The following is a 24,380-nucleotide window of genomic DNA, read 5'->3' on the forward strand; positions in this document are numbered from 1 at the left end:
TTGTTGAGCTTTATGGTTCTGGGACTGGTGGCTCTTGTTGAGGTTGGAAATAGTTTGTTCCTTCTTTCCCGGTTTCAGGTTCTCTGGGTCCATAGGCTGCACATCCATCCGTTCCACTGTTAATGACGTCTGGGTTGTTTCCAGTTCTTGGCTCTTATGAATGACGCCAGGAGGAGCCTTCTACTTGTCTGTGTTTGGTTTTTGACTTGCTGGGTCACAGAGCTTACATAGGCTCAGTGCTGGTAGATGCTGTCAGACAGCATCTGGTTGGGGAAGAACGGGTTGTAAAGTCATCTGGGGATGGTGCTTCGATGAGAGAGAAGCAAAAAGACATGAGTATGAAATAAATGTCGCAGCATCTGGAACATTCAGTGAATACCATGAAGATGGAAGAAGCAATAATCTCTCCCCAGCAGGTGGGAGGGCTGAGAAGTTGTGCCCATAACAGGGCTGGGGAGGACAAGGCCTTTATTTGGGAATGTAAATCTTCAACATTGATAGAGTTATCAGGAATGTAAACACAACATTTGACTTTTAATGTCACAGATGTCCATCCTCTGAAGAGGTGGTTAAGCTATTTAATGTCATTTGATTTTGTAACATGTCTTTTGGTTGCTATGACATGTATTTAGTAGAAATCCCTTTATTTTGGTACTTAAGGCTAAATAATTATATTAGCAAACATTAATCCTACCTGTGTAGGAGGTTAGGCAGATCTGTAGGCCTTAAACTGACTAAAAACGTCTGACACTGCAGCTACTCTTGCTAGTTATCAAGTACTCCTAAGAATCTCTTTTTTTATAGCCTCCAGTCTTACTTATTCTTGGGGCTTATTTTTATTCTATTTATGGCTTATTCTATGATATAACACAAGTGTATATCAAAACATGTTTAACTGCAGATAGATAGATAAATAGATACAGATATATAAAATGTATAATTTAGTTCTATTCCTAATTCGTTACATTTTTAATAATGAATGGATGAAGTTTTATCAAATACATTTTCTGTATTTGATGAAATGACCATATGACTTTTTTCCTTTATTCTTTAATGTGGTGATTTCTGATGATTTTTTCGTGTTGACCTAGTCTTGTATTTCTGGAGTAAGTCCGGCCTCTTGGTGCTGTTTGGTCCCCCTCCAAAGCCTTATCTCTGATCGGCTGACCACCCGGTATGCTGCTGCATCAGTGGTCACGAGACGGATTGGGCTGCCATTTTCATTTCCAGGGGTTTTCTTTTCTGGTTTTGGCATAAGGTCGTGTGGCCTCAGAAAAGAGTCTCCTTTGTGTTTTTGATTCTCCCCAGCACTTTGGCAGGACAGGTAGTTTCTGCCATCAGAGCTGGAGAAGTTCATGTGGACTGAACTGATTCCTCATGATATGTCGGAAGGTTTAGAGAGGCAGGCTTCTTCTCGGAGGGTCACACACTGAGGACACATTTTAAGACGTGCAGGCGGAGCTGCTGCCATGTTCTCCCTCGGCAGGAAAGCTTCATTCAGGTCTTTATTCAGCAAAGCATCCTACATGTGTGTGTCCCTGGGCTCCGAGGGACCCAGGCACAGGAGTGTCTCTGGGATCCAGGTTCCCCATGTTGATTGTTTAGACTCAAGGTGCACAGCATGTGTGGGGTCCTCGTCCCACCTCCCTCCCGCACACTCAGGGGTGCCGACCTGCCCCCTTCTCTAGCGTCACCAGGCTCCCTCCTCTACCCCATGCCATGTGCTATCCCCACCTTCCCCTCCACCTCTTGCTCGTCATCTGAGGCCCCTGCTCAGGCTTAGATGTCACATTTTCATAGAGGTTCTCTCTGGCCACCTGCACCCAATACGGCTCTGCAGGCCCTAGGACAGAGGCCCTGTCCTCTGCCCTCTGGGCACTTACCTGCTGGTAGTCCATGCTTCACCCTTGTCCTCGCCTCTGTTTCAGTGTCGCTCAGCTTCAGGACGTCTTGAGCCCCTGACCCAAGACCTGCCCCTGCTCTGCTCTTCAAAGAGGCCCTTGTGCCTAACACAGGCCAGTGCAGGTGCTCAGGGGGTGCGAGCCCCCTCCCTTCCTTCCAAAGGGCTCTAGAAGGACATTAACAGATAAAAACCCTCGTGCAGGGTCAGGCTGAATCTGACTTGCTCCTGACGGGTCCCCGGGCCTGCCGTGCTGGGTGCTCTAGGAGTGCGGGTGGGCGGGTGGTGTGGACAGATGGTGGGGGCGTGAAGAGTAACCCAAGTTCATTATGCCCCTCAAGGAAGGCGGAGATTGATGGAGACACCACAGTCAGATGATTTCAGTTGGTGGTGTTCTTCCCGCTCTCCTTTGGTTTCTGACCCAGTCTATACACGTGATCACGTTGTTTCATGAAAAATCAGAAGGGCCCTTGAGGGCTTCCTCGGAGGGTCCTTCCTGGCAGGTTTGTGATAGTGCACAAAGAGCCCTGGTCAACTTCTTTAATTGAGATTGGGGTCGGAGTCGTGAGAAGTTCCCTGGAGGCGGTCCGTGCCTTGCCCGGTGCCTGGCTGCCCAATGGCCCAGGCCGGCCCTGGCCTTGGTGAGCCTGCCGGACCCCTGTTGGCCCGTTTCAGCTCATACTGAGGCCCTCTGCCGCGTGCTCCTTCTGATTCCGAGGGGCTTTCCCACCTTGCAGTTTCCTCTCAGATGGTCAAGCTTGCCAAGTTCTGGGTGGATCAGGTGCTTTTAGCCTGCAGGATACAGCATCAGCCCTTTGGCCCACTTTGCCCAGAGAAAGGGCTGAACCAAACCCGTCACCTCCAGCCGGGCCTCGTCCTTGGGGCTCTAGGATGGGGAGGAACGAGAGCCTCCCACCTGTCCGTCAGGTTCCTGTCTGGTTTTGCCACAAGTGTGACCCGTGCTAAGATCAGTGCTGTCTCGCTTCACAGGCAAGGACCCAAGAGATGCTGGGAGAGGCCTGAACTTGCCTGAGGTCCATGTGGAAAGAAGGGGACCCACCCGGGGGTCCAGGCCTCTGGCTTTGAAGCCTGGCTCCCACAAGTTGCCCTGATGCCTCATACATTCAGTTTCCTTCAGATGAGGCTGTGGGCACTCAGGCAGCAGGGCCCATGCTCTGCTTCTTGGTGTGCCTGCCCCTGCCCTCTGTCTCGCAGGAGGCTGCAGAGTGCAGAGGATGGGGGTCTCGTCTGATGCGGCTTCTAAAATGGGGAAGTGGCCTCTTGACCAAATCATACTTGAAAGAGGGCTTGTTGAGGCAGCAGTATCTCTCCTAGTGATGTGCCAGTGTTGGCAAATGTTTGAGGCAGAGCAGAGGGCTGGTGCAAAGGCCCTGAGGTGACCACAAACTGACCCCATAGGAGGGGTGCAGAGGACAATCGGTGTGGCTGGAGAGGTAACAAGTTGGGGTCCACAAGAGCAGTTGACATCCTGAGGAGCTCAGGTTCGACCCTGTGTGGGTGAGGCCACCCAAGGTTGTGCTGGGCCGCCCGGGCCTGATTTGTATTTTTGACTATCACTCCATGTCTGTGTGGCCCGTGGACTGTGTAGCAGCAGGAATGCACACGGCATGGCTGGGGTTGGCCTTGCTGTCGTCCATGCTGCAGATGGTGAGCTGACATGAGTGGTGGCCACGGCGGGAGGTTGCAGACAGCTTTGGGAGACCATGGTGATCGCTCATGCTGGCTTGGTGTGGAGCCGTGGTCTGGGCAGCCAGGACCATGGTTTATGGAGCAGTCCTGAGTCCTGGGTTCCACGTGCCCTCAGAGAGGGGGCAAGGACACCTGCAGCTGTCAGCTCAGTGGACCTGGGAGATCTGTGGCAGGCCCTGCCCTGCTGGTCTCTTGCTTTTCACTGTACACACAGATCTGTGCGGCCTTCTCTACAGACCTCCATGCCTCCATGCTCCAAACGGAGGCTGCCCGTGGAGGACCCACTGTCCACGGTCCTCCTGTAACGACTAACCGACTTTCTGCCTCCAAGGATTAGCTATTCTGGAAATCCCATGTAGACAGATCATACAACGTGTGCTCGCTCATGCGTCTGTGTCTCCACGTGGCTCTTTCGTGGCCACTGACAAGCCAAGGAATGGGTGCACTGTCTACTCATCTGTTCTCCAGTTGGTGGACATTTGGGCTGTGTTCTCGCTTGGCTGTTATGAAGAGTGCTGCTACGTGTTCACATACAAGTTTTTGTGTGGACAGCTGCTTTCAGGGACTGTTTGAGGAGCTGCCAGCCCCTTCCCACAGTGGCCACCCCAGTCACGTCCCACCAGCAATGTGCGGGGCCCTCCAGCCCTCCAGGGCTCCCTCCCGGCCCTCACTCGTGATCCATCAGCCCATTGTTGACACGGTAACGTGCACCCGGAGCAGCTGGCCAGACACCGTGCTGGCATGTCCCTGCTGTGAGGGACAGTGCTGCCCGGGAGGTAACAGGAGCCGGGTCCCCCAGCCTGTTTTTGTCCTGTGCATTCCAACCTGCCAAGAGGAGAGGATGGGCCTTAACTCCATCTGCCTGATGGATGAGGAGGGAGCGATTCTTCAGGTCGGGACCCAAGGGGTCCCCAGGGACTCAGTTTGGATGATGCCTTTAACCCCTCATGGGATGTGCTGGCCCAGCTGGGAACTGTGATCCAAGCCCTCCTGTGTTTACAGAGGCAGTTGGAGAGTGACCTTGGGCTGTGTGTCCAGGAATCCCCCGTGCCCATGCTGGGCTATCCTGGGCCAGGCCCTTGGCCTTGCTGATGTAGCATCTTTGTCTCTAGTGTTTGTTAGAAGTATAGACCAGCCAGATGGGCTGGGGAGAGGGACGGAAGGTGGGTCCCAGGCTGCCTTCTCCAGGTGGAGTTGCACACAGCTTTTCTCTGTGCGAGAAGACCTGGGCCCCACTTTCCCCTCTCACCCTTCTTGCTCCCTGGGTCTCCTCTCCTGGGGGCATGGCCAACCCCAGGTCATGCTCTCGGCAGCCTCCCGCTCCCTGGCTGCTCACCTGGCTCCTGAGATTGCGGTGCATGCTTGTTATTGGTTGATAGCCCAGGTGGCTGTGAGCCCAGGAGGGCACTGCTCACGGTGGGTATGTGTCCAGGTGTGCGTCCAGGTGGGAGTCAGAAGCACCTGCCTCTGTAGTCCAGCAAGGGACTGCAGACTTGGCAAGAGGGCTGGATGTGGCCAGGCAGAGCCACAGGTGTGTCCACTCAGGGTCAGCTGTGTCCAGTGTCCCTCCTGGGTACTCCTGGAAGGCTTACAGGAACAGGGTGTCCACTCAAGTTAGACTCTGCATGATTTAGCACATGCTCTGGCACAAAATAGATCGACAATTCAAATAGTTCTTCCAAGTGGTGGTGGCAGGAGCCTGGTACCCAAGGCCCACAGCCATGCGTTGCAGCATGTGGCCCTTGACAGATGTCCAGTTCAGGGGGATGCAAGTTTTGCACATTGCGCAGACCTGTGTGTTTTGTTCTTGGAAGTCTGTGTACAGCACAGTTATGATCTTTGTGCAGGTTACCCATAGGCCTTCTGGCCCCTGGCGCCTAACTCTGTCCCGGGCTAGGCGATGCCTGTGAACAGAAAGGGCTGGGCCGGAGGGTCCTGGCGTTCAGCACAGGAAGCTGCCCTGCACAGGCAGAGCTGCTGCCATTGGAGAGACTGCGTCATCCCCAGTGCTGCTGGCCTGCTGGGCTCTAAGCCATGGGTCACAGGCAGGTGGGAGCTGGGGAGCCCTTCACCCCGTCCCCCGTGGGACTCTCAGTTCCTTCTGGTCAGCGAGGCCAGCCCTGCCCTGACTTCTTGACTCTCGGGGGACCCCCAGGCAAGAGACATGTCTGTGATTTCAGGTGAGGTGATCGACCACCCAGTTGGCCTTAGTAACCATTTAGAGGGTGTGGTTCCCTTGCACCAACCAGGGAGGATCTCATTTACATTTCTCTGAATACTAATTAGGTGGAGCATCTTTTTTATATGCCCACTGGCCATTGGGTGCCCTCTTTTATAAAGCGGTCAAGCACTGTGTGTATTTTCTGTTGGGTCATTTGATGTCATTAATTCCTAGGAATTCCTATTATTTTGTTGTTGTTGAAGATAAAATCCACAGCATTTGCCTTGCAGTCTGGTGGCACTTAGTACACTTGTGTAGCTCTGCAGCCACGGCCTGTGTTTATTCCAGAACTTTCCACACCTAAGGGAGACCAGGTCCTCTCCTCCTTCCCTGACCCCTGGCAACCACCCATGTGCTTTCTGTCCATGTGGACATGTCATGTGAACAGACCCCACATCCTCTTGGTGACTGGCTTCTTTGTTTGGCGTTGAGTTTGCCTGAATTGTTGGTGTGGGTGCTTTGCTCCTGGTGGGAATGGAAAACAGTGCCAACAGGTGAAAGGGTCCCGTGGTCCCTCAAGAGGTTTGGTAGAGGGCACCATGTGTCCCCACGGTCCCCTCCTGCAACATGCCTAAAAGAGTTGGAAACAGGTATTCAAAACTAAGTCAAAGCCCCTGTGCACGTGCTCACCCCTCCTGGCTTCCCCCACCTTGGCTTTGGGAAGCCCGGCTGGAGGGCCGACTGCAGCCCTCACCAGGGCTTGTCTAAGCTTGCACCAGGCGAAGCCTCCTGAGGTGCTCTACTTCGCGTCCTCCCTCTGAAATGCTCCTTTTCTCCTCTCTGTGATGCACGGATTTTAGGAGGATGTCTCTGACAGCTGCTCTTAGCCCTGAAAGACTTGTACAGAGGCTCCGGAGTTTGCAGGAGCAAAAGAGAGAGGAGCTGAGGCCCTGGGGCTGCTCCGCCCCCTCCCTCCTGAGGCACTGCCCTCCTTTTTTAACTCTTGCTTCCCCGTCCACTTGCCTAGAGCTGAGCTGGTTTTCTCTGGAGAAGTGGCCATCTGCCTGGCAGGCGCCGGCGACCACTGGCAGGATTATGGGTTGATGCTAAGCAGATGGCTTCCTGGTTGGTTGGGTGTCTTCTGCGCCACACATGTGAGCAGAACAGCTGCTCCAGAGAGGGCCGGGCTCTTCTGCTGGGGTCAGCGCAGCAGCGAAGCTGCTGGTCACAGCTTCATTTCAGCATCATGGCTGTAGGAGCCTGGGGCCACTAGAAGCTCCATGACTTGGGAAATTTTGAGGCCCAGTTTTAGCCAAGATCTTAGAGAATCCTATTAATTTTGAGACACAGATATTAGGGGAGAAGGATTTCATTTTCTAAAGATAAATAACCACGCACAGCCCTTGGCGGGAAGGCACTGGACTGCTTAACCCGGGGTGAATTGCTCCAAGGCCCCTTGGCGGCCTCTGGGTTGGTGCTGGGTGTGGGGGGGTCAGGACCCTTCAGGAGAAGCTGGCTGAACAGCTGGCCAGGACTGCGCCCTGCAGGACTTCTCAGGGCCTTGGTCATGCTGGCACGGAATGGAGCTTTCAAGGGGGCTTGTGGTATAGACCGTGATTTCCTAACAACGTCCACCACTGGCTCTCTGACGTCCGCCCTGCCATTTACCAGCCATGTGACCACTGGCACTCTTCTCACCTGCTCTGAGCCTCTGCTTCCCAAATGTCAGACGCCCTGAAAACAGTCCCTGCCTCCCTGGAGGTGCTTAGCTGGAATGGACACGCGAGAGTCCGGCAGCCTCCCCGCGGACGTCCGAACGTGTGTGTCCTACTGAGCGTGAGTGTCCTCAAGCCCTGACTCCCAGGGGCTGGGTTCACTCTAAGCTCAGCCAGGCTCTCCTCGCTTCTCTCTGCTTGGCACCTCCAGTGGCCAGCGGCCACTGAGCTCAGGGTGGGCAGAGGGGAGGCTGCAGGTCACTTAGGACTTGCAATTTCCCTGTATCAAGGGGCACAGAAAAGGCGGCGGGTGGACGACAGTCGCTGGCTTGCTCTTGACCCTGCCTCCATTTTTGCATCCCGGGATCAGTCTCTCTCCCCCACTCGTTCTCTCCTTCAGGCCACACGCCAGCTCGGGCGCTACGTGTTAGGGGCAGGAAGGGACACTGCCCCCCCTGGAAACGCGGCAGTGTCTCCCCAACACAGGCCACGAGGGTGGGTGGTGGTCAGGGATTCTCACGGACCGGCTGGCAGAGCTGCAGAGAGCAGAGCCGGGGGTGCTGAGGGGCTCTCTGGCCCCTGTCCTGCAGCCCTCCCTACCTCCCACCCACTGCAGTGGCCAGTCCTTCCTCCACCCTGAGCAGCATGATTGTGAATGGCTGGTGAGTGGCCTCAATCCGTCCTTGGAAGGGGTCCCAGAGTGGCCTTTGATCTGTTCTTATTGATCACCACACCGGAAATCCATGCTCTTCAACTGTTACTCAAGAACTTTCCAGAGTGGAGATCAAACCAAGAATACTTTTACATCTGGGAGCCTTGAAATCTGTATTTAAATTTGGCCTGGAGGTTCAGGGTCCAGTCTATTAAAATGCCCAGAACGTTTGTGGATGCTGTCCAGCCACAATCCCTGCCGACTGGCTGCAGGCCATTGATCCTGGGGCCCTCGATGCAGTAGCCCTTGATTTTGCTACATCTGGCTTACGTGCTCTCCTCCTCAGCCCTCTCCTCCCCAGCCCTCTCCTCCCTAGCCTCTCTGAGGGCTCTTGGAGCAGCTGGCATGACCTCTACTGCTTTCTGCCCTGCTCTGTCACTCGGGCTGGTGACCTGGGAAGTCCCTTCACAGCCCTGTGCCTGCCTTTTCCCATGTGGCTACAGGGATCTGGATGGGGCAGACATTGCAGGTTCACATCAGGTGCCCACAACGGAGCCTGCCATGCCGGGGGCACTCCAGGTGCTGCTGTGTGCTGACCGGCATGGCCTTGCAGGCCTTGGGCCCTGACTCCCGAATGTGCCGGTGACCCTCAGGGCCCCTGCCTTCATCCCTGGCTTCCCACCTACCCCCCATGCTGAGCTTCCCTGTGTCTCCAGGCTGATTGGCCACATCCTGGTGATTCCCCAGTGTCCTTAAGACCCTTGTCACAGCCTGCAGCTTTTCCTGGCTGGCCCACACCTGCCTTCTGAACTCCTCTGTCCTCCATAAACCATGAATCCCAGCCTGGGGGCTCTCGGTTAGTGCACAGACCCAGGCCAGCAGAGTAGGGACAGAAAGGACAACGCAGCTGGGTTTTCAGTTATTGATATTTAATCCGTGAAGAATCCTTTTTGATTTTCAGGCTGTGTTCTTTGGATCGGTTTTAGTCCGTGGTGTGGTAATAGATGATGGGGTTCTGTAGTGCATTTGTGTCGGCACGTGGTCATTAACTGGCCCCAGGGAGCCGGCATCGCTGGATCCCCGTTCTATGGATGAAGTGCTTTTGGGCTTTTGGATCTCGGGGACTGAGCGTCTCAACACCATCCATGCTTCTGTGAACGTGCACCTTTTATTTAACTCTTGCCGACCCTAATGCTGCCAGCCTCCTCCCCACCCCAGGAGGAGAAGCTGTGTCCTCTGCAGTTGGTTCCTGTCTTGGTTCTTCCGGGCTCCAAGCACTTGGTTTGCCCTGTGGCCAGTGAGACCCCAGGGCAGGGAGGGTGCCCAGCACTGGGCTTTGTTCAGAGATGGTGTCACCGAGTATTGGTGGATGGGTTTGGGGGACAGGGAAGCACTCAGTGAAGAGACAGAGGCCCCCGTCCTTGGGGCCACACCCCGACTTCCTGTTGGCCTCTTTCACGGCTTGTCCCCTTCCACAGCTCAGCTGCTGTTTCCCCATGTGGCTTTTTCCTCCTCCCGGGTCCTGGGCTTCCCGCAGAGGGAGGGCCCGGCTGAGGGTGGCCTGCTCTGTCTCAGGTCAGAGGAGCCCTCCACTGATACGTGGCGAGTGAGTTTGTGAATGAAGGAATGAAACGGACAGGGAGACTCCTGCTCCCGCGTCCTGTCCTCCGGTACAGCTGGCCCTGCCTCCTAGGGGCAGCCTCCCGCTGGCTCCCGGGGGAAGTTGTCCTGATGAGGTGGAGCACAGGTAGAGAAAGGTGGTGGTGGAAGCCGGGAAAGGAGAAATGCGAGGCCACTAAAGGGGGCCTCGAGATCAGATGGAGGCAGCCGCCCGGCTCCAGGGGTTTATTTGAGCAACCTTGAGGGCCAGGGGCCACAGAGATGCCATGACACAGGAACGAGAGGGTTACGCTCCTGTTCTCATGGGGCGTGGTGTTCCCCAGGAAAGGCAGAGGACCAGTAAAGCCTGGGCCTAGCTCCCTGGCTGGAGTGACAAGAGCTGGTGGAAGGAGTGTGAGTCCAGGGATGGCCCTGCGCCTGGCGTGGAGCGCAGCCCAGAGCGCAGAGAGTCAGTGGGCAGGTCCCAGAACAGCGCCTGACTTCCAGGTCGGGGTCTGTGGGTGGACCACCCTGGCCTGCCAGGGCCTGGGAGGGGCTGGGGCTGTCCCAGGGTCATGCCAGCAGTGTGGGCCGCCGCCCCACCCCAGCTGTCCTCTGGAAGCCCCAGGAGGGCTCCAGCCCGAGGCTGTGTGAGGCTGTGCTTCCTCAGCAGCAGCAGATGTAGGAGAGGCGTCTGGGTAATTAACAGCTAATGCCTCGGAGGTGCCAGGTGCCCCTGGCACTTAGCACCGCTGTTCCTTGAGGCTCGAGGACCTGCTAATGGGGACCTGCTAATGTGCTGGCACCTCCCAGAGTCTCCCACAGTGGGAAGGTGACTCCTCACCACGCCAGGGAGAGAGCGGAGAGGACTCCTGGGAAGACGGCCTCCCCACCGTCCCTTCCCTCTGTGGGCACACGCACAGGTCCACGGGCACCTACCCTCAGGTGCGCCCACTCACCACGTGCACCTCGCTGTGCACACACACCCATGGGCATTTGTGGCCACCCTCCTGCTGGCTCACCAGCACACACAACCCTCCTCTGCCTCCTCCACTGAAGGGCACAGCATCCGTGGTGACCTTCCTGCCCCCGGGAAGGCCCTTCTGCTGCTGGCCCTCGGCTGGCCTGGCCCTGGGCTTGAGCTGCCTGGGGCGGGAGGAGGGGAGCGGGTGCTTTGTCCTGGGGGAGGGGAACCCACCTGCAGACCGACGCTACCTGTCTCCCCAGGTGGCGGTCTTTGCGCCTGATGACCCAGCCCCTCCTGGGAACTTCTCAGGGCATCTGTGGTGGTTCTTGTGAGCTGAAGACCCTGCAGGGACTTTGTGCTGAACTCTGAGTCCAGGTCAAGCCCCTGCAGGCCCCGCAGCCTCCCTGGGGCATCCACGGTTCTTGCCCGCTGGTCCTCCTCCCCCTGGCCCACCCCCTGCCCTGGCGCAGCCCCTTTCTGAGAGCTGCCACCTGCCGGTCACATGCAGGCCCTGCTCGCCTCCCAGCTGCACCACCAGCTCTGTGCCCCTCACGTCTCCCAGGGCCTCTTCGGGATCTCAGGGATCCCCACCTGCCATGCGCCAGGACTGTTCTGGGCCCTGGGGACCTCGCTGTGGCCTCCCATCAGAAGGCAGTATGGCAGTAGGCAGGCAGGGACACTGATGCACAGGCAAATGAACACGAGTGTTTGCAGGGACGCCCGTGTAGGTGGCAGGAAATGGAGGAGGAAGAGGGAACTGCAGAGCCCGGGAGCCGGCGCTGTGGAATGAGCAAGGGCTGCTCCAGTGACCTCCTTCCCTGTCAGGCCCCCGAGGGCAGCTGGGCCCCAGGGCAGCGTCTGCGTCTCCTCTTCCCATGGTAGTGCCCGGCATGACACCTGGCATGTGGGTGAATGGCCAAGTGGGTGCATCAACGAGGAGCCCCGCAGGGGAGGGGGCTGTGCGGTCTGCCCCTCACACTTCTCTGAGCCGGGAGAGTCTCAGTGTGGGGACCCAGCACCTGCTCTAGCCACCAGGGGAAGGAGTTCGCAGGAGACCGCCAACGATGAACTGTGCTGACCCTGGTGAGGAGCAGCGCTGACCCCCTGCCCACCTTCCATCCTGAGCAGATCACTTGCCCACGGCAAGGAGTGGAGGATGCCCATCCTGGCTCAGCGGGACTAGGGGGACAGGAGGCGCAGGGGTGGGAAGAGGAGAGGGCTGGGGCTCAGAGCAGGGGAGCTGTGTCCTCAGCAGGGCGCGACGGCCGTCAGTGCACAGTTGAGACGATGGTAGAGCAGGGAGCAGGACAGACCAGGTGATCTCATGGCATTTTGTCCTGAGACGGGTGCCCTGGGGAAGGGGCTGAGCAGGAAGGTGAGACCACTCGAGCTGTGCTTCCAGGATGGCAGAAGGCCAGTCAGGAGGCCGGAGAAGGCCACGGCGGCGGGTGGTGGACAGTGGAGTTGCACACCCTGGCTGATTGGCAGTTTATTCTATATGCTGCTCTTTTTGCCCCTGCTGCTAGGAAGCCCAGGCCGCACATCGCCCTCCTCGGGAGCCCCAGGGTGTTTCCTGTGGGGCTCTACTAGCCCCTGGATGCCGTGGCCTGGAGCAGACCACCCTCCCTGCAGGTTCCCTCTGGGGTGGGCTTGTCTTGCTACAGCATCTCGTGTCTAAATGGCAGCTGACCCCCCACCGGCCTTTGTTCGGCGAGGCAAAGCATACATAAAGCAATGCGCTGCTTCCTGGTCTCCCGCGCCCGTCCCTGTCCTCCTCTTCCCAGCACCTGGAGGCTGAGGGTGACCTGGCCCTTCTGTCCTTGTGCCGGGAACGTTCCCAGGACAGCCGTCTCTCCTGGGTCCTTGCGGACTGGCAGTTCCGTTCCCATCTGGCATCGTGGGCGGAGGAAGGAGAGGGGAAAACACGGATGAGTTGCCTCAGGAGAGAGAAGGCCCGGCTGCATCCTCCTGTGCTGCGTGTCCCTGGGGAGCCATGGTGGCCGGGCCTGTGATGCCCTTTGGCCACCCTGGTTCCCCCATACTTCTTGGGGCCCCGCCAGGGGCCAGGTGCTGGGAATTGGGATCCCTCTTGAGAGAAATGGTAGAGAAATCCGTTGTCCCCACTTCTTCATGGTTCGCCAAGCCCAAGAGGAAGAGTCCCCGGTCAGGCAGCCCTGGACTGCTGCCCGATGGAATGACCACCTGCGGCTGCTCCCTGGGCCACAGGTGGCCACCGTGCCTGGGAGACTGCACAGTGAACGGGGCCAGAGGAAGCTGGCTCTGCTGACAGCCTCCTGTTTTGGCGTCCCCTGCCTCATGTCCTGGTCTAGCTTGGGGACGGGAGGGGTTCTGGAGATCCCGGCCACCACCAGCGTCGGTTCACAGCTCTGAGCCCTGGTCTGCTCGTCCGTGAAGCAGATGCCGACAGTCACGGTCTGTGGCTCAGGTCTCGAGTGAGCCCCATGACAGTGGTGTGCTGGCTCTAAGCTGTCACGGTGGACGTCCGGGTGGAGGGTCAGCGGGACCAGCCTGGTATGCACATGTCCAAGTGACCATGAAGCCCAGCATGATGCCATCTACACGCACCACCACATATGTCAATAGGCCCGTGTTCCTGGGTCGCTGTGCCCCCTGACTCTGTGGCCATGCCAGGCCACGCTCCAGCTCCTGCCTGCAGGATGCTTCTTACTTTGTAGATGTGGAAACTGAGACTTGGGGTGGGCCACTGTGGGGCAGTTCTCTGGTAATCACAAGCTGTGGGAACTCCAGAGGCTGCCAGCCGGGTCTGTCTGTCACCAGGCACAGAGGCCACTGCCCCGTGGTCCTTCCGATGCTGCCACATGCTGGCTCTTCCCATGCTGCCTGTGGGGCTGGACCCAGGGTGGGCCCTACCCCAGGCTTGTGGGGCAGCAGACGGAGCAGGGATGCCTCAGGAGGGAAGGCAGGAGGAGGAGGGGTCTGAAGGTCCTGGCCCCACGGGCTGCTGGCCCTGGGACGCTGGTTCTCCCTTCTGCTGCCAAACCTGTCGGCCACCCCTCCATCCTGCCCCCCAGCCTCTCTGCTCGGGGACTCTGGGATCTGAAGAGACCAGAGGTCCCAGCCCTTTCTCACAGGTGGCAATAAAGCGACTTCACCTGGGTGTGGAGGGCGGCCGGGGCTCAGGGTGGGAGTGTGTGTGCGGTGGAGGCCCTGGACAAGGTTGGGCTCACAGGCAGGCCGGGGACTTCCCCCCAAAGGACACTGGGGGGTTGATCTGGAGCCTGGGTGACTCAGGTCCTTGTCACTGTTGGAGGGAACATCCCTCCCCTGTCCCAGGAGGGATTCTGCCACAGTGTGTGCACACTATTCTGAACTGGGTCAGGATGGGATGGGTCCACGCGGAGCTGATGGAGGCCGCGCTGGTCATCCCAGGCAGTTTTTCTCCGACTCCAGCGTTTCACTAGTTGAGTTCCATTTTCCATCTAACTGAGCTTCTCTCACGGCCAGTGTGGCCAGCTGCACGGCAGCCTGTGTCGAAGCGCTGTCTCCCTTCCCAGCCTCCCTGCAGCTAGCGCCCGTTCTGCACGCAGCTCCTCGCACACGGAGTGCTGGTATTGCACACTGCTGTGCCGACCTGGCGGTTGACCCCAGGTCCGCCTCCTTCCTGTCCTCAGAGCTCCGCTGTATTCTCCTCACCTCTGCACACAGCCCACAAGAGGAAAGCCCCCCACTCTTAGCCAGTCGCCAGTGATGGCCTGGGGTTGCAGCCAGTCCCCTGCCAGCAGCTCCCCAGGACACCCATCTGCATGCATCCCACAGACTTTACAAACATGGTCTGGTTTCTCCAGCAAGGAGGGGATCCAAAGGCCAGCCACTGCCCTCTGTCCTTCATGGACCAGCTCAGCCTGCAGCTGTCTGCTGAGGCGCCCGATGGGCAGTCCCTGGGCTGGGGTCTGCAGCTGTACTAGGCCTGCTCTCTGCCCTTGGAGAGCTGACAGGCTGGGGGAGGGCAGTGCCCAGTGGGATTTGCTGTTTTTTTGCTTGCCCAGGTGCCCTTGGGAGCAGAAGAGAAGGGCTCTTTGGTAAAAGACTTCCTGGAGTAAGCAATGTGTGACTGGGTAGGTGGTTTATGAAGCAGAGAAAAGCTGGGAGAGAGAGAGAGAGAGCAGCACAGATAGCAAGCACAGTGTGAGCAAAGGCCCTGGGGCAGGGGATGTCTCACTGTGGACCCAGGCAGTCTTTGATTACCATAGTGGAAGGCAGAGTTGGGGGAGGGCTGCCCATGGCTGTCCATGTTCGAATGTGCTCTGTATATGAACCGGTCAGAAGCAGCCCCAGAGTGTCCACTGCTCTGATGACCCTCCTGGGCTCTAGGCCTTGAGGACTCACTGGTCTCCCCTCAGGGTGAGGGGGTTTCTGGGTCCCCAGCAGCCAGGTAGCTTGGGGGCCACTTGAGACCCTCTCTTGGTTTCGTCTTCCAGATGAGATGGACCAAACTCCCCCGGTGCGTTCCGAGTATCTGGTCTCAGGGATTCGAACTCCCCCCGTGAGGAGGAACAGCAAGCTGGCCACCCTGGGCAGGATCTTCAAACCCTGGAAATGGAGGAAAAAGAAAAATGAAAAGCTGAAGCAGACGACTTCAGGTAAGCCCTGGGCGGGGCTGGCCGAGGCCGGGTCACCCCTGTGCTGCGAGAAACTGTCTCCTGGCCCCACCCAGGAGGGTGGGCTGTGCTCTGTGGCTCTGAGGACCAGAAGCTGCTCAGCCTCCCTCTGGTCACCTCCCTTAACCAGCCACCTGGTTGGGGTGGGTCAGTACCAGTCACCATACAGGGACAATGCCCAGACCCAGGAGTGCACACAATCCCTGGGGCCTTGCTAACAGGCTCCGACTCAGTGCAGGGCTAGGCTGGACTAGGGCATCATGCCGGAGCCCAGCAGCAAGCACAGAGCCCTCACCAGACTCCACCATGGTCCTTGCCCTCCCACACCCATGATCTCAGCTGGATGAAGTGGGCAGCAACCTGGGTCCTACCCGAGAGGCCCAGGTGGGGCAGGCCTGGGTCAGACCTGACTCTCTCTGAGGGCTGAGGCCATCAGTGGGGCCTGACACCTTCAGGATGCTCTTCTTGTGTGAAGACAGAAAGCCCACCTACCCTCTAGCACCTCTGCTCTGGCTAGGTACACCTGTCCCAGTGCCTCCCACCCAAGGATCCAGAAGGTTCCCACACTCACTCAGGCTGCATCTTCACACCCTGCCTGTCCCAGCTCTGTGGGAAGTCGGGTTGCGCCGGGTTGTCCCGTTGCCCCTTCCTCCACGGAACCCACCGCGGGAACTGTTGCCACAAGCCTGCACCCCGGGCACGTGGCCCCAAGGTGATGACAAGACTGGGGATGGGACAGCAGGTGTCAACAGAGCGCTTGTGCCCCTCCCTGCTGGGACAGTCCTCTCCTGGCCCTGTCTGCCCCAGGGAGTGGAACAGGCTGGGCCTGGGAGAGTGCCTTACTCGGGGCCAGAGCGCGGCAGGACCTGCTATGGGCAGGGGAGGCTCTGGCTGGAGCCCAGCACCACAGCCTGCTGCGGACTGTCTGCGCTGCTCGCCATGAGCCGGGCTGCTGCCCCGGGAGCTGGGCCTGGGCCTCGGGGACGGGCCTGGTGGGTGGCACAGCAGGCCGTTGTCTCTGCGGCCCCGGGTTCCGCTCTCCTCCCCCGCTCTGGAGAGGCTCACACTCCAGGGCTTGGAGGGAGGTGGGGACAAAGCAGTGTAACCAGTGCCCTGTGGTGGGCCAGGGCAGCGGCCATGCTCCACTCACCCTGGTTTTCACTAACCACTTTTTAATGAAGAGGTCAGTCGACAAATTCTCTTTGCCAAGAATGAAGACAAAGCCACATCATTATTCAAGAACCCCCAGGTCCTCCTGTGTGCTGGGACCCAGCCCTGCCATGTGGACCTTCCGTGGAGGGGGAGTGCACAGGTGGCCTGGCCCTCTTGGGCTCAGCACCTTCACTGTGGGATTGGAAGGCGAGCCTCCTGCTCCCAGGACCCTGTGCCCCGCGCCTCTCCCGGCGCTGAGCTGAGGTACCCGGATGCTCTGGTGACCCTGGGAGGACATTTAACCCCTGCAGCATCCCCTCACAGTGATGGGCTGTTGGTTTCAGCATCGGATCCCTGATGTCGCAGGCAGCAGTGGTTGGGATGAGACTCTAGCGGGGCTCCGGGCCACCCACCTGCCGCACAGGAGGCGGCATCTGAGCCGTCCACCTTGGGGGTGCCTCCAGCCTGCTCCCCCACTCTGAAGGACTGATGTTCCTACCCCTCTGTGGACTGTATCTGCCCCCACCACCCCTGCCCCATGTCCAGCTGCCTCTTTGGGCCATGGGAAGGACTTGGAGTCAGTGGAGGCAAAGTCCTGCATCCAAACCTGGCCATGGGAGCAGCCAAGTGGCCGCTGGGCTCAGAGCCCCTCTGTTGGGGGCGTGAATCACGCCATCTCCACCGCACACCCCAGCTGAGTTCAGAGCGTTGGCATTGGCCACACATCCAGCACCTGGGACCCGCTTTAAGCACAGGCTGCAGAAAGGAATCTATGTTCCCTTCTCCCCAAAATGTGTCTCCCACTGTTTGGTTTCCCTTCTTGGCCTTCGCCCTGGCAGTCCCAGATACACTGTTTTCCCTAGATGACCCCACCCAGGACCCCAGCCCTGGCACACCACGCTGTCACCTGTAAACAGGTGTGGTCCATCCTGCCCAAACGTGCTGGCCTGGGGCAGAGGCTGCGTGCGTCTTGCTCACAGTGACTGCCGCAGCCGGGGCACAGCAGGTGCTCATGCTGGATTGGCATTACGATAGAACCCCTGTGGTCCCCGCCAGTACCCCAACCTCAGGGTCCATGAAGGCGGCTGAGTTGGATCTGCTCCCTGGGGGCTGCCAGCACCTATGCCCGGGTAGAAGTTACCACTGCATTGTCCTCACCTGGTGGCCATCTGCCGCCTCCACCCACCACGAGCTGAGCGACCAGCCCACCCCACGTGTCCTGAGCCCTGGCAGGGGCTGCACGTGGGATGGGTGGGCTTTGCGATCTGCTTAAGAGCAGGCACTTTGATCTTTCAAAGAAAGCAGCCAGTGGTCACGTAGCTGTGTGTTTGGAAACTGGGGTTCACCTGTAGGCAAATGGGAAGGGAGGAAGGGGAAGGTGGAGCGGCCAGTGAAGGCAGGACATGGGGTGTGCTGGGAGAGCTGGTTCTGCCATGGGAAGGGACAGAGGCTGACCTGGAGGACGAATGGGTGCCATTAGTGAGTTGGGGTCAGTGGAGGGACCTGGGCTGGCCCCCTCCTTCCCTGCCCGCCCCTCTGGTGAATCCTTTGAAGACTGCTGACCTGTGGTCTGCTAGAGCCTACCCCAGGGAGAGAGATGCTGGGAAGAGTGTTGGACAGACACTCAGAGTGGCCCACTAACGTGAGCCAGCCCCCCAGGGTGCTGGGGGCAGGGGGCCTCATTCCCCAGCTGGTGAGTTGGGGGTATGTGGTGGGGGTGCCCTGGGGGACGGTGCTGTGTGTTCGGGTGCTACAGGCTGGCCTTGAGAGTGACAGCCTCTCACCTGACGCTGCTTGGCAGATTGATGGACGTCCCCACCTGCCCCTGGGCCAGGCCTGCATGCCTGGCGCCTGCCGTCCCCTGTCTGTTAAACCTGAGGTGGGCATTGCTGTGACCTGGACGAGCCTCTGCCCGTGACTCATGTGGACCTTGTGTCTCGTGCAGCCCTGGAGAAGAAGATGGCCAGCAAGCAGGGTCGCGAGGAGCTCATCAAGCAGGGGCTGCTGGAGATGATGGAGCAGGGTAAGAGGGGTGTGGGCCCTGGGCACAAAGGTCAGCCATGCGGGATGCCCCTCAGGACAGAATGGACGTCAGGGGCGTCCGGTGTCCAGATGTGGGGTTTTCAGCCTCCAAGTTTGGAGAAATGCCCCAGAGTCAGGAGCCTGCGGACAGCGGAGGACCCCTGGGGAGCAGAAGGGCACCTTGTTGGTCCTAAGTTTTCCCCATATTAGCGTTTTAATCCCCATTTGGGGCAAATTCTTCCCACTCCACAGTCTATTCCCACCACTTCCGTGTGCCAGGTGTGCATCAGGTGAGGGAGGTGAGGGTCAGGCTGCGACTCCCGCTGGGAATGCGCATGAGAGCAGAGATGCAGTCCAGAGCCTGGTCTCTGAGTCTGTCCAGCAGTTCCGTTTTGGTGGCGTGCACATGGCCCTCTGTTTGCACAAGGCTGATCACTGTTGCCAGCACAATTAACCGAACAGAATCCTTTACTGCCCAGTCTCCTCTTCACAAGGGATTCCAATTGGTGTAGGGCACTGGGCTCAGATCCCGACACCTACACCCTTCGTGCCTTCTGGTCTGAGAAATCTTGGTTGGGGGTTTCACAAAACCCGCTACAACCACTTAGAAATCTCTATAGAGCTGGGCCTAGCTCTTTCCCCCTCACTGAAGCCCCACAGAGCCAGTTCCATGAGGCTTGTGTGCATATATTAATTCCTACCTCCCACTTCCTGTGTTTTAAAATATGACTAGTGTCTTTGCAATTTGGTCCAAGTATCAGACATTAGGAGGGACTCTCACGGAGTCGATAAATCCATATTGTGCACAGCCAGGCCTGTAGCACACACCCCAGCTGGGGTCCGGGGCTTCGGCAGCCTTCCCCTCCCTGAGGTCCAGAGTGAGGGGTCGATTGTGCATGTCAGGGGAAGCCCACAGGGGGATTGCTGAATACTACCAGGACTGTCCACCTGCAAGGAAACCCAGGAGGGAGCCCCATGGTGCTTGGACATTTCACTCTCTATTCAGACTTGGATTTGGTGGAGTTTTTTTTTTCTTCTGAAAGAGAAGTCTGGACTCTGAGTTTGGATGGGACCCAAGAGCCAAACTCTGGCATTTTGATTATGTTGCCAAAGGGCTTTATTTGGATCTTGGGAAGGGAAAGGGGAAAGAAAAATGATGATGTGTTTTTTCATCATCTAGTCCAAAAAATATTAGTTTTGATGAAAAAGGAGGAAGTAAAGATAGATTTGATTCTTGTCAAAAATTCATTTTTGAATAATTAAAGAGGAGCGTTTTCAGGAGGAGTACAGTTGGCCTTTTTAAACTCTGAATTTTGTAAGATGGTTTTGTTGGATGAAGTCGGAACAGAGGCCCAGTGGCCAGTGTCTGCAGGTCAAGGGGTGGCCTGCCTTTTTGTGGAAAGGGTCGGATGGTGAGTGTTCGGGGCTTTGGGGGCTGTGTCCGTCTGCGCTGCATGGCCGTACTGAAGGGCCCAAGGAGCTGACTTTGTAAAGGGGTTTCCTCAGCTCCCAGTGTTGGAGGCCAGAGGGCAAGGTGCTGGTGTTGGCTCGGTTCTGGTGACGGCCTTTTTGCCGGCAGAGCCCTGTGGTGGCACAGCACTCATGGTAAGGAGACAGCCTGTCTGTGTCTGTGTGGTCCCTCTTCCTCTTATGAGGTCCCCAGAATACAATCAAGGGTTTCACTCTGATACTCTTACCTAATGCCAAATTTCCCATCGACAACACCACGGTCAGATTGTTTTGAGCAGCTTAATACCTTTAATCTGTGCTTTGGGATTGAACTCCTGCCTGTGTTAGGTGACATACCATAGCAGGGGCCCTACAGGCAGTTTCAACCACCCGTCTCTGCTGTCACAGGGCAGAAATAGCCAGGGATGGTACATACGTGTGTGGGCATGGCTGTGTGCCAATAAACCTTTATTTATAGATGCATAAATTTGAATTTCAAATAATTTTTATGAGTCACAAACTATTTTTCTTATTTTCCAACCATTTGAAGATGTAAAATCCATTCTTTGCCTGGGGCTGCATGGAATGAATAGGTGGAGGGCTGTTTCGGGGCCCCAGGGTGTACTCCCAACCCTCACCCCTCTTTCCCTCTTGCTGAGCAATTGTTGAGCAGGAACTAGGTGACCACAAGTGCCATCTCTGTCCTTGAGAGCGAGCATGCACCATAAATTGATGGTGCAGAGCCTTACTGAGCGTCTACTGTGTTAGCCAAGGATACAGGTGCTGTTTTCCCAGGACACCGTCCTGTGGGGCACAAGCAGGAGGGAATTCCACAACTGGTACAGAGTCACAACTGAGAAGAGGAAGGCACAGGAGGACCCAGAACACCCTAAGAAGAGGAGACAGGGCCCACCTGGTGGGGCTTAGGGGGTGTCTTTGTCCAGGCCAGCCGTGGGCAGGAGGCTGGCTGTGTCTGCTGCATGTTAGAATCACCTGCAGCCATCACGATCCCCTGTTGCTGGGATCAGCTCAATGAGATGCTTCTCAGACCCCGTGGGCGCCTGTGCTTGATGAGCCTCCCCAGCTGACTCCAACTTCAGGAAGGTTGAGCAGAGATCAGGAAGGAGGGGTGACCCTAGGCTGAGGGAGCAGGCCCAGGGCTCAGAGAAGGTGTCTGTAGGGGATGGGTGGGACACGGGGGTAGGAGAGGGGCTTGGGCAGGAGGAGTCTTCCTCTTTGCTGCCCCACAATGGCGTGGGTGAGAGACACGCCCAGGGGAGTCCAGCAGTGGGGGCCTACAGCGAGCTTGCCCTTATGTGTGAGCAAGGCCAGGGAGTCTCTGGGGCACATCAGAAGGGGAGAGCAGGGCTGCCCCTGGGTGGCTGGGCTGGGGGCCTTGCTTTCCCTGAACTCTGGTGTGGCGTAAGTTCTCTTGGTGTATTCTTTGGGTAAATCTGCAGCCATAAGATAGCTACAGGATACACACAGATGTTGGTCACGGGCCTCTGAGAAAATCCCTGGCAAGTCCCCTTGAGGTTGACCTGTCTAGTTTGTCCAGTGCTGGGGGCACCAGGAGGCTCTCCCATACTGATGGGGACTGGCAGCCTCCCAGGTCAGGGGAGCCTTCAGCCACCTCCTAGAAGGGGAGAGGTGTGAGGGCTGAGGCCCGCCGCCTCCCGCAGGGTATGGGCAGTCCTAGGTCTTGGTTTTTCTTGGGTTTGGGTTAAGGAATCAGCCACCACCACCTCCCAGCAAGGAGGACCAACCTGTGGCCATGGGCGCCCCCCTGTGGCCAGCCGCTTGCACTGAGTGTGCGTGCCTTGTGGCCAGGACTGCAGGCAGGGCCGACCCTGGAAGTGTACAGCCGGGCATCTTTGGTGACCCACAAACTCGAACGTGAGCTTCCTTGGTCAGGACAAACCTCCTAGTGTCCCGTGGCTCGCACACAGGGCAGATGAACACAGGCCTACATGCCCACCACCCTGGAGTTGCCCAAGCAGCAATGTGAGCTGGGCCCTGGGCAGGGCTGACAGGACAGAGCCCGATGGGCCCAGAGGACGGGTCTGTGTCCCTCCCCTCAGCAGATGTTCTTAGGACTCTGTCAGTGTGTGTGTCCAGGAACCATCTGGGCCGCTCTCTTTCCTGCAGTTCTGCTAAGCTGCTGGGACCTAGGAATGCCCGTTTGTGGTGTTGAGACAAATGAAAGAGAGGGGGCCAGTCACTGTGGGAAGTGACCCTTTCCCACCCTGTCTCTTCTGCTCTGTCCCTCCTCCGAAATGTCTGTGACCAAGAACAGACCAGTCTCTCTGGCTTGAAGGTCCCCAGCCAAACAGGGCCGGACGTCCACCTACGTGGACACCATGGTGTCCCTGAACAAATTTCCCCCATCTTCCTGTGTGCACTGACTCAGCAGTTTCTTAAATAATTTAGGAATTTCATGCGCCGCCACTAGATATGTACCTCAGCGCTGTGTTCAGTGACCCAGGAGTCGCGAGCTCTGGGAACTGGACAGTAATAACCGGAGTCTGGTTCCTTTGTGGCTGGATCCCGGGGCTGTGTGTGCATGTTGTGTGCACAGGCCTGTGCTTCCCTGCCCCGTGTGCCTGCTCAGCGTGACAGCACGCTTCCCTGCACTCCCTCCGCAGCCCTCTGAGGGGCAGAGCAGTGAGTGTGGAGCAGCCTGGCTGCAGGGAGCCCACTGACCCTGAGTGAGAGGAGCAGGGCCTGAGCCACCCCACCCCCACCCCAACCAGCGTTTCCTAGCAACGGCCCTGGCACCAGGGCTATTTTGGGAACGAACTTCTCATTGAGCATGATTCTGGGCTGGCACTCGGAGCACAGCCCAGAGGGACCCTGCAAAGTGGCTGAGCTGCCAGGCCAGTGGAGAGATTCTAGACCTGCAGGGGGCGTGGGGTCTTCATGATGCTGGAGACCTCGGCCGCTCCAGTTCTGTGACCCAGCCATCTTATTTTTACTGTGGTGATGGTGGTGGAGATGGGTTATGATTGACAGCAATAATGAGGCTGTTCTAGGACCTGGAGTGGTGCCTGTAAACGCAGGCAGCTGCCCCAGCCACCCAGGGCATGGGTTGGCGTGGGTAAGGTGGGGCCCCATGCCGTGTCCCTGGGTATGTGCTCCTCTGCCTTCCAGGGGAGCCAGTGGCAGAGACTCACGGAGGTAGTCAAACATGAGCAAACCATCATGGCAAGCCAAGACACTAGAGGTGTGACACCCAGTCCTGCCCACCCAGTGAGTCCCTTGGCTGTACCCAGGTCCTTCCCTCCTGGGAAGAATCCGCTGGCCTTGCTGAGACCTCCGTGGCTCACATTTGAATTCATCCTGGCTGTAGATCTGCAGGCTGACCGCCTAGCTCTCCTCCAGGGAGAGGGGCTGCAGCCAGGGAAGGCGCCCACCATTGGCCAGATGCTGATGTGTCCAAGGGAAGCAGGACAGAGGTGCCTGGCAAGAGTGCAGCACCCGGGGAGGACATGTCCAGGGCGAACACTGGTTTGTCCCCAAGCCTGCTGTTGGGACAGAGGCCTTCTGGTACCCACAGCCCAGCAAGCCATCAGGCAGAGGGCAGGACCAGAGTAGGGGAGACAGAGGCCAAAGGCAAGAGAGTGGATGTAGGTGGGGGCTTGTCCAGCGTCCTGCAGGTGTTGGCGTCATAGTGGGCACACTGAAACCAGGGGCTCAGGTTCACAGGTCGCCTGGGCTGGGAGCATAGAGGAGGAGAAACTCCCTGGGGAGGGTGGGCACCAGGGCCTGGGTGGCATCTTCCCAAGGAGTCTTATAAGAATAAAAGGACATAGGAGAGAGACGTGGCCCCGCTGATGGCTCAATTTCCTTGCAGATGCTGAAAGCAAAATGTGCAGCCCCGACGGAGGCCCCCGGTCCACCCAGAGTGAACCCTCTACTCCCAAGCAGGAGATGCTGACAGCAAATGACGTGCAGCCAGGAAGCCCCGTGGCCACCGGGGAGGGCCAGGCTTCCCTGGAGGAGCCACTGTCCTCGGACACCCACTTGGATGATGCAGGTACCTGCTGGAGATCCTGTGGGCTGAGCTAGTCCCCAAATGATCATTAGCCTGGGGGGCCACCGGGGTCCCCGCTGAGGGCTTGGGCACAGCTCACATGGGGCACTGTTCTCAAGAAGGCTGCTTCCAGCCCTGCCATGCCCTGCCACGCCCTGGCACAGAGCTGGCACAAACATGTGAAGAACCACTCTTCTGTCTTCCCCAAGTCTGGCGCGGCTGAGTGAGTTGCTAAAGACGCTCATGGGTGACCTTTCTGGTATGCCTTTGTGTGTCCACTGGGACTTTCGGGGACAGAAGCCGCTGGAGGAGGAGCATCTGGGGTGGGGGGGTTCAGCTGACCCCAGCACAGTGGCCAGCTGTGTGGCTTGGGTTGGGCT

At 57.9% G+C, this 24,380-nt stretch overlaps 1 protein-coding gene across 1 annotated transcript in view; it reads left to right on the top strand.

Annotated features, from left to right (window-relative positions):
• Phactr3 (phosphatase and actin regulator 3) overlaps window positions 1-24,380 on the top strand; it is a 172,083-nt gene that overhangs the window by 89,062 nt on the left and 58,641 nt on the right. The window contains exons 2-4 of the mRNA XM_076849507.2: window positions 15,165-15,326; window positions 18,442-18,519; window positions 23,821-24,003. Of these exons, the coding sequence (XP_076705622.1) occupies window positions 15,165-15,326; window positions 18,442-18,519; window positions 23,821-24,003 (423 nt within the window). The remainder of the gene's footprint in view (window positions 1-15,164; window positions 15,327-18,441; window positions 18,520-23,820; window positions 24,004-24,380) is intronic.

Source organism: Callospermophilus lateralis, chromosome 3 (genome assembly GCF_048772815.1).
Source record: "Callospermophilus lateralis isolate mCalLat2 chromosome 3, mCalLat2.hap1, whole genome shotgun sequence".
NCBI lineage: Eukaryota > Metazoa > Chordata > Mammalia > Rodentia > Sciuridae > Callospermophilus > Callospermophilus lateralis.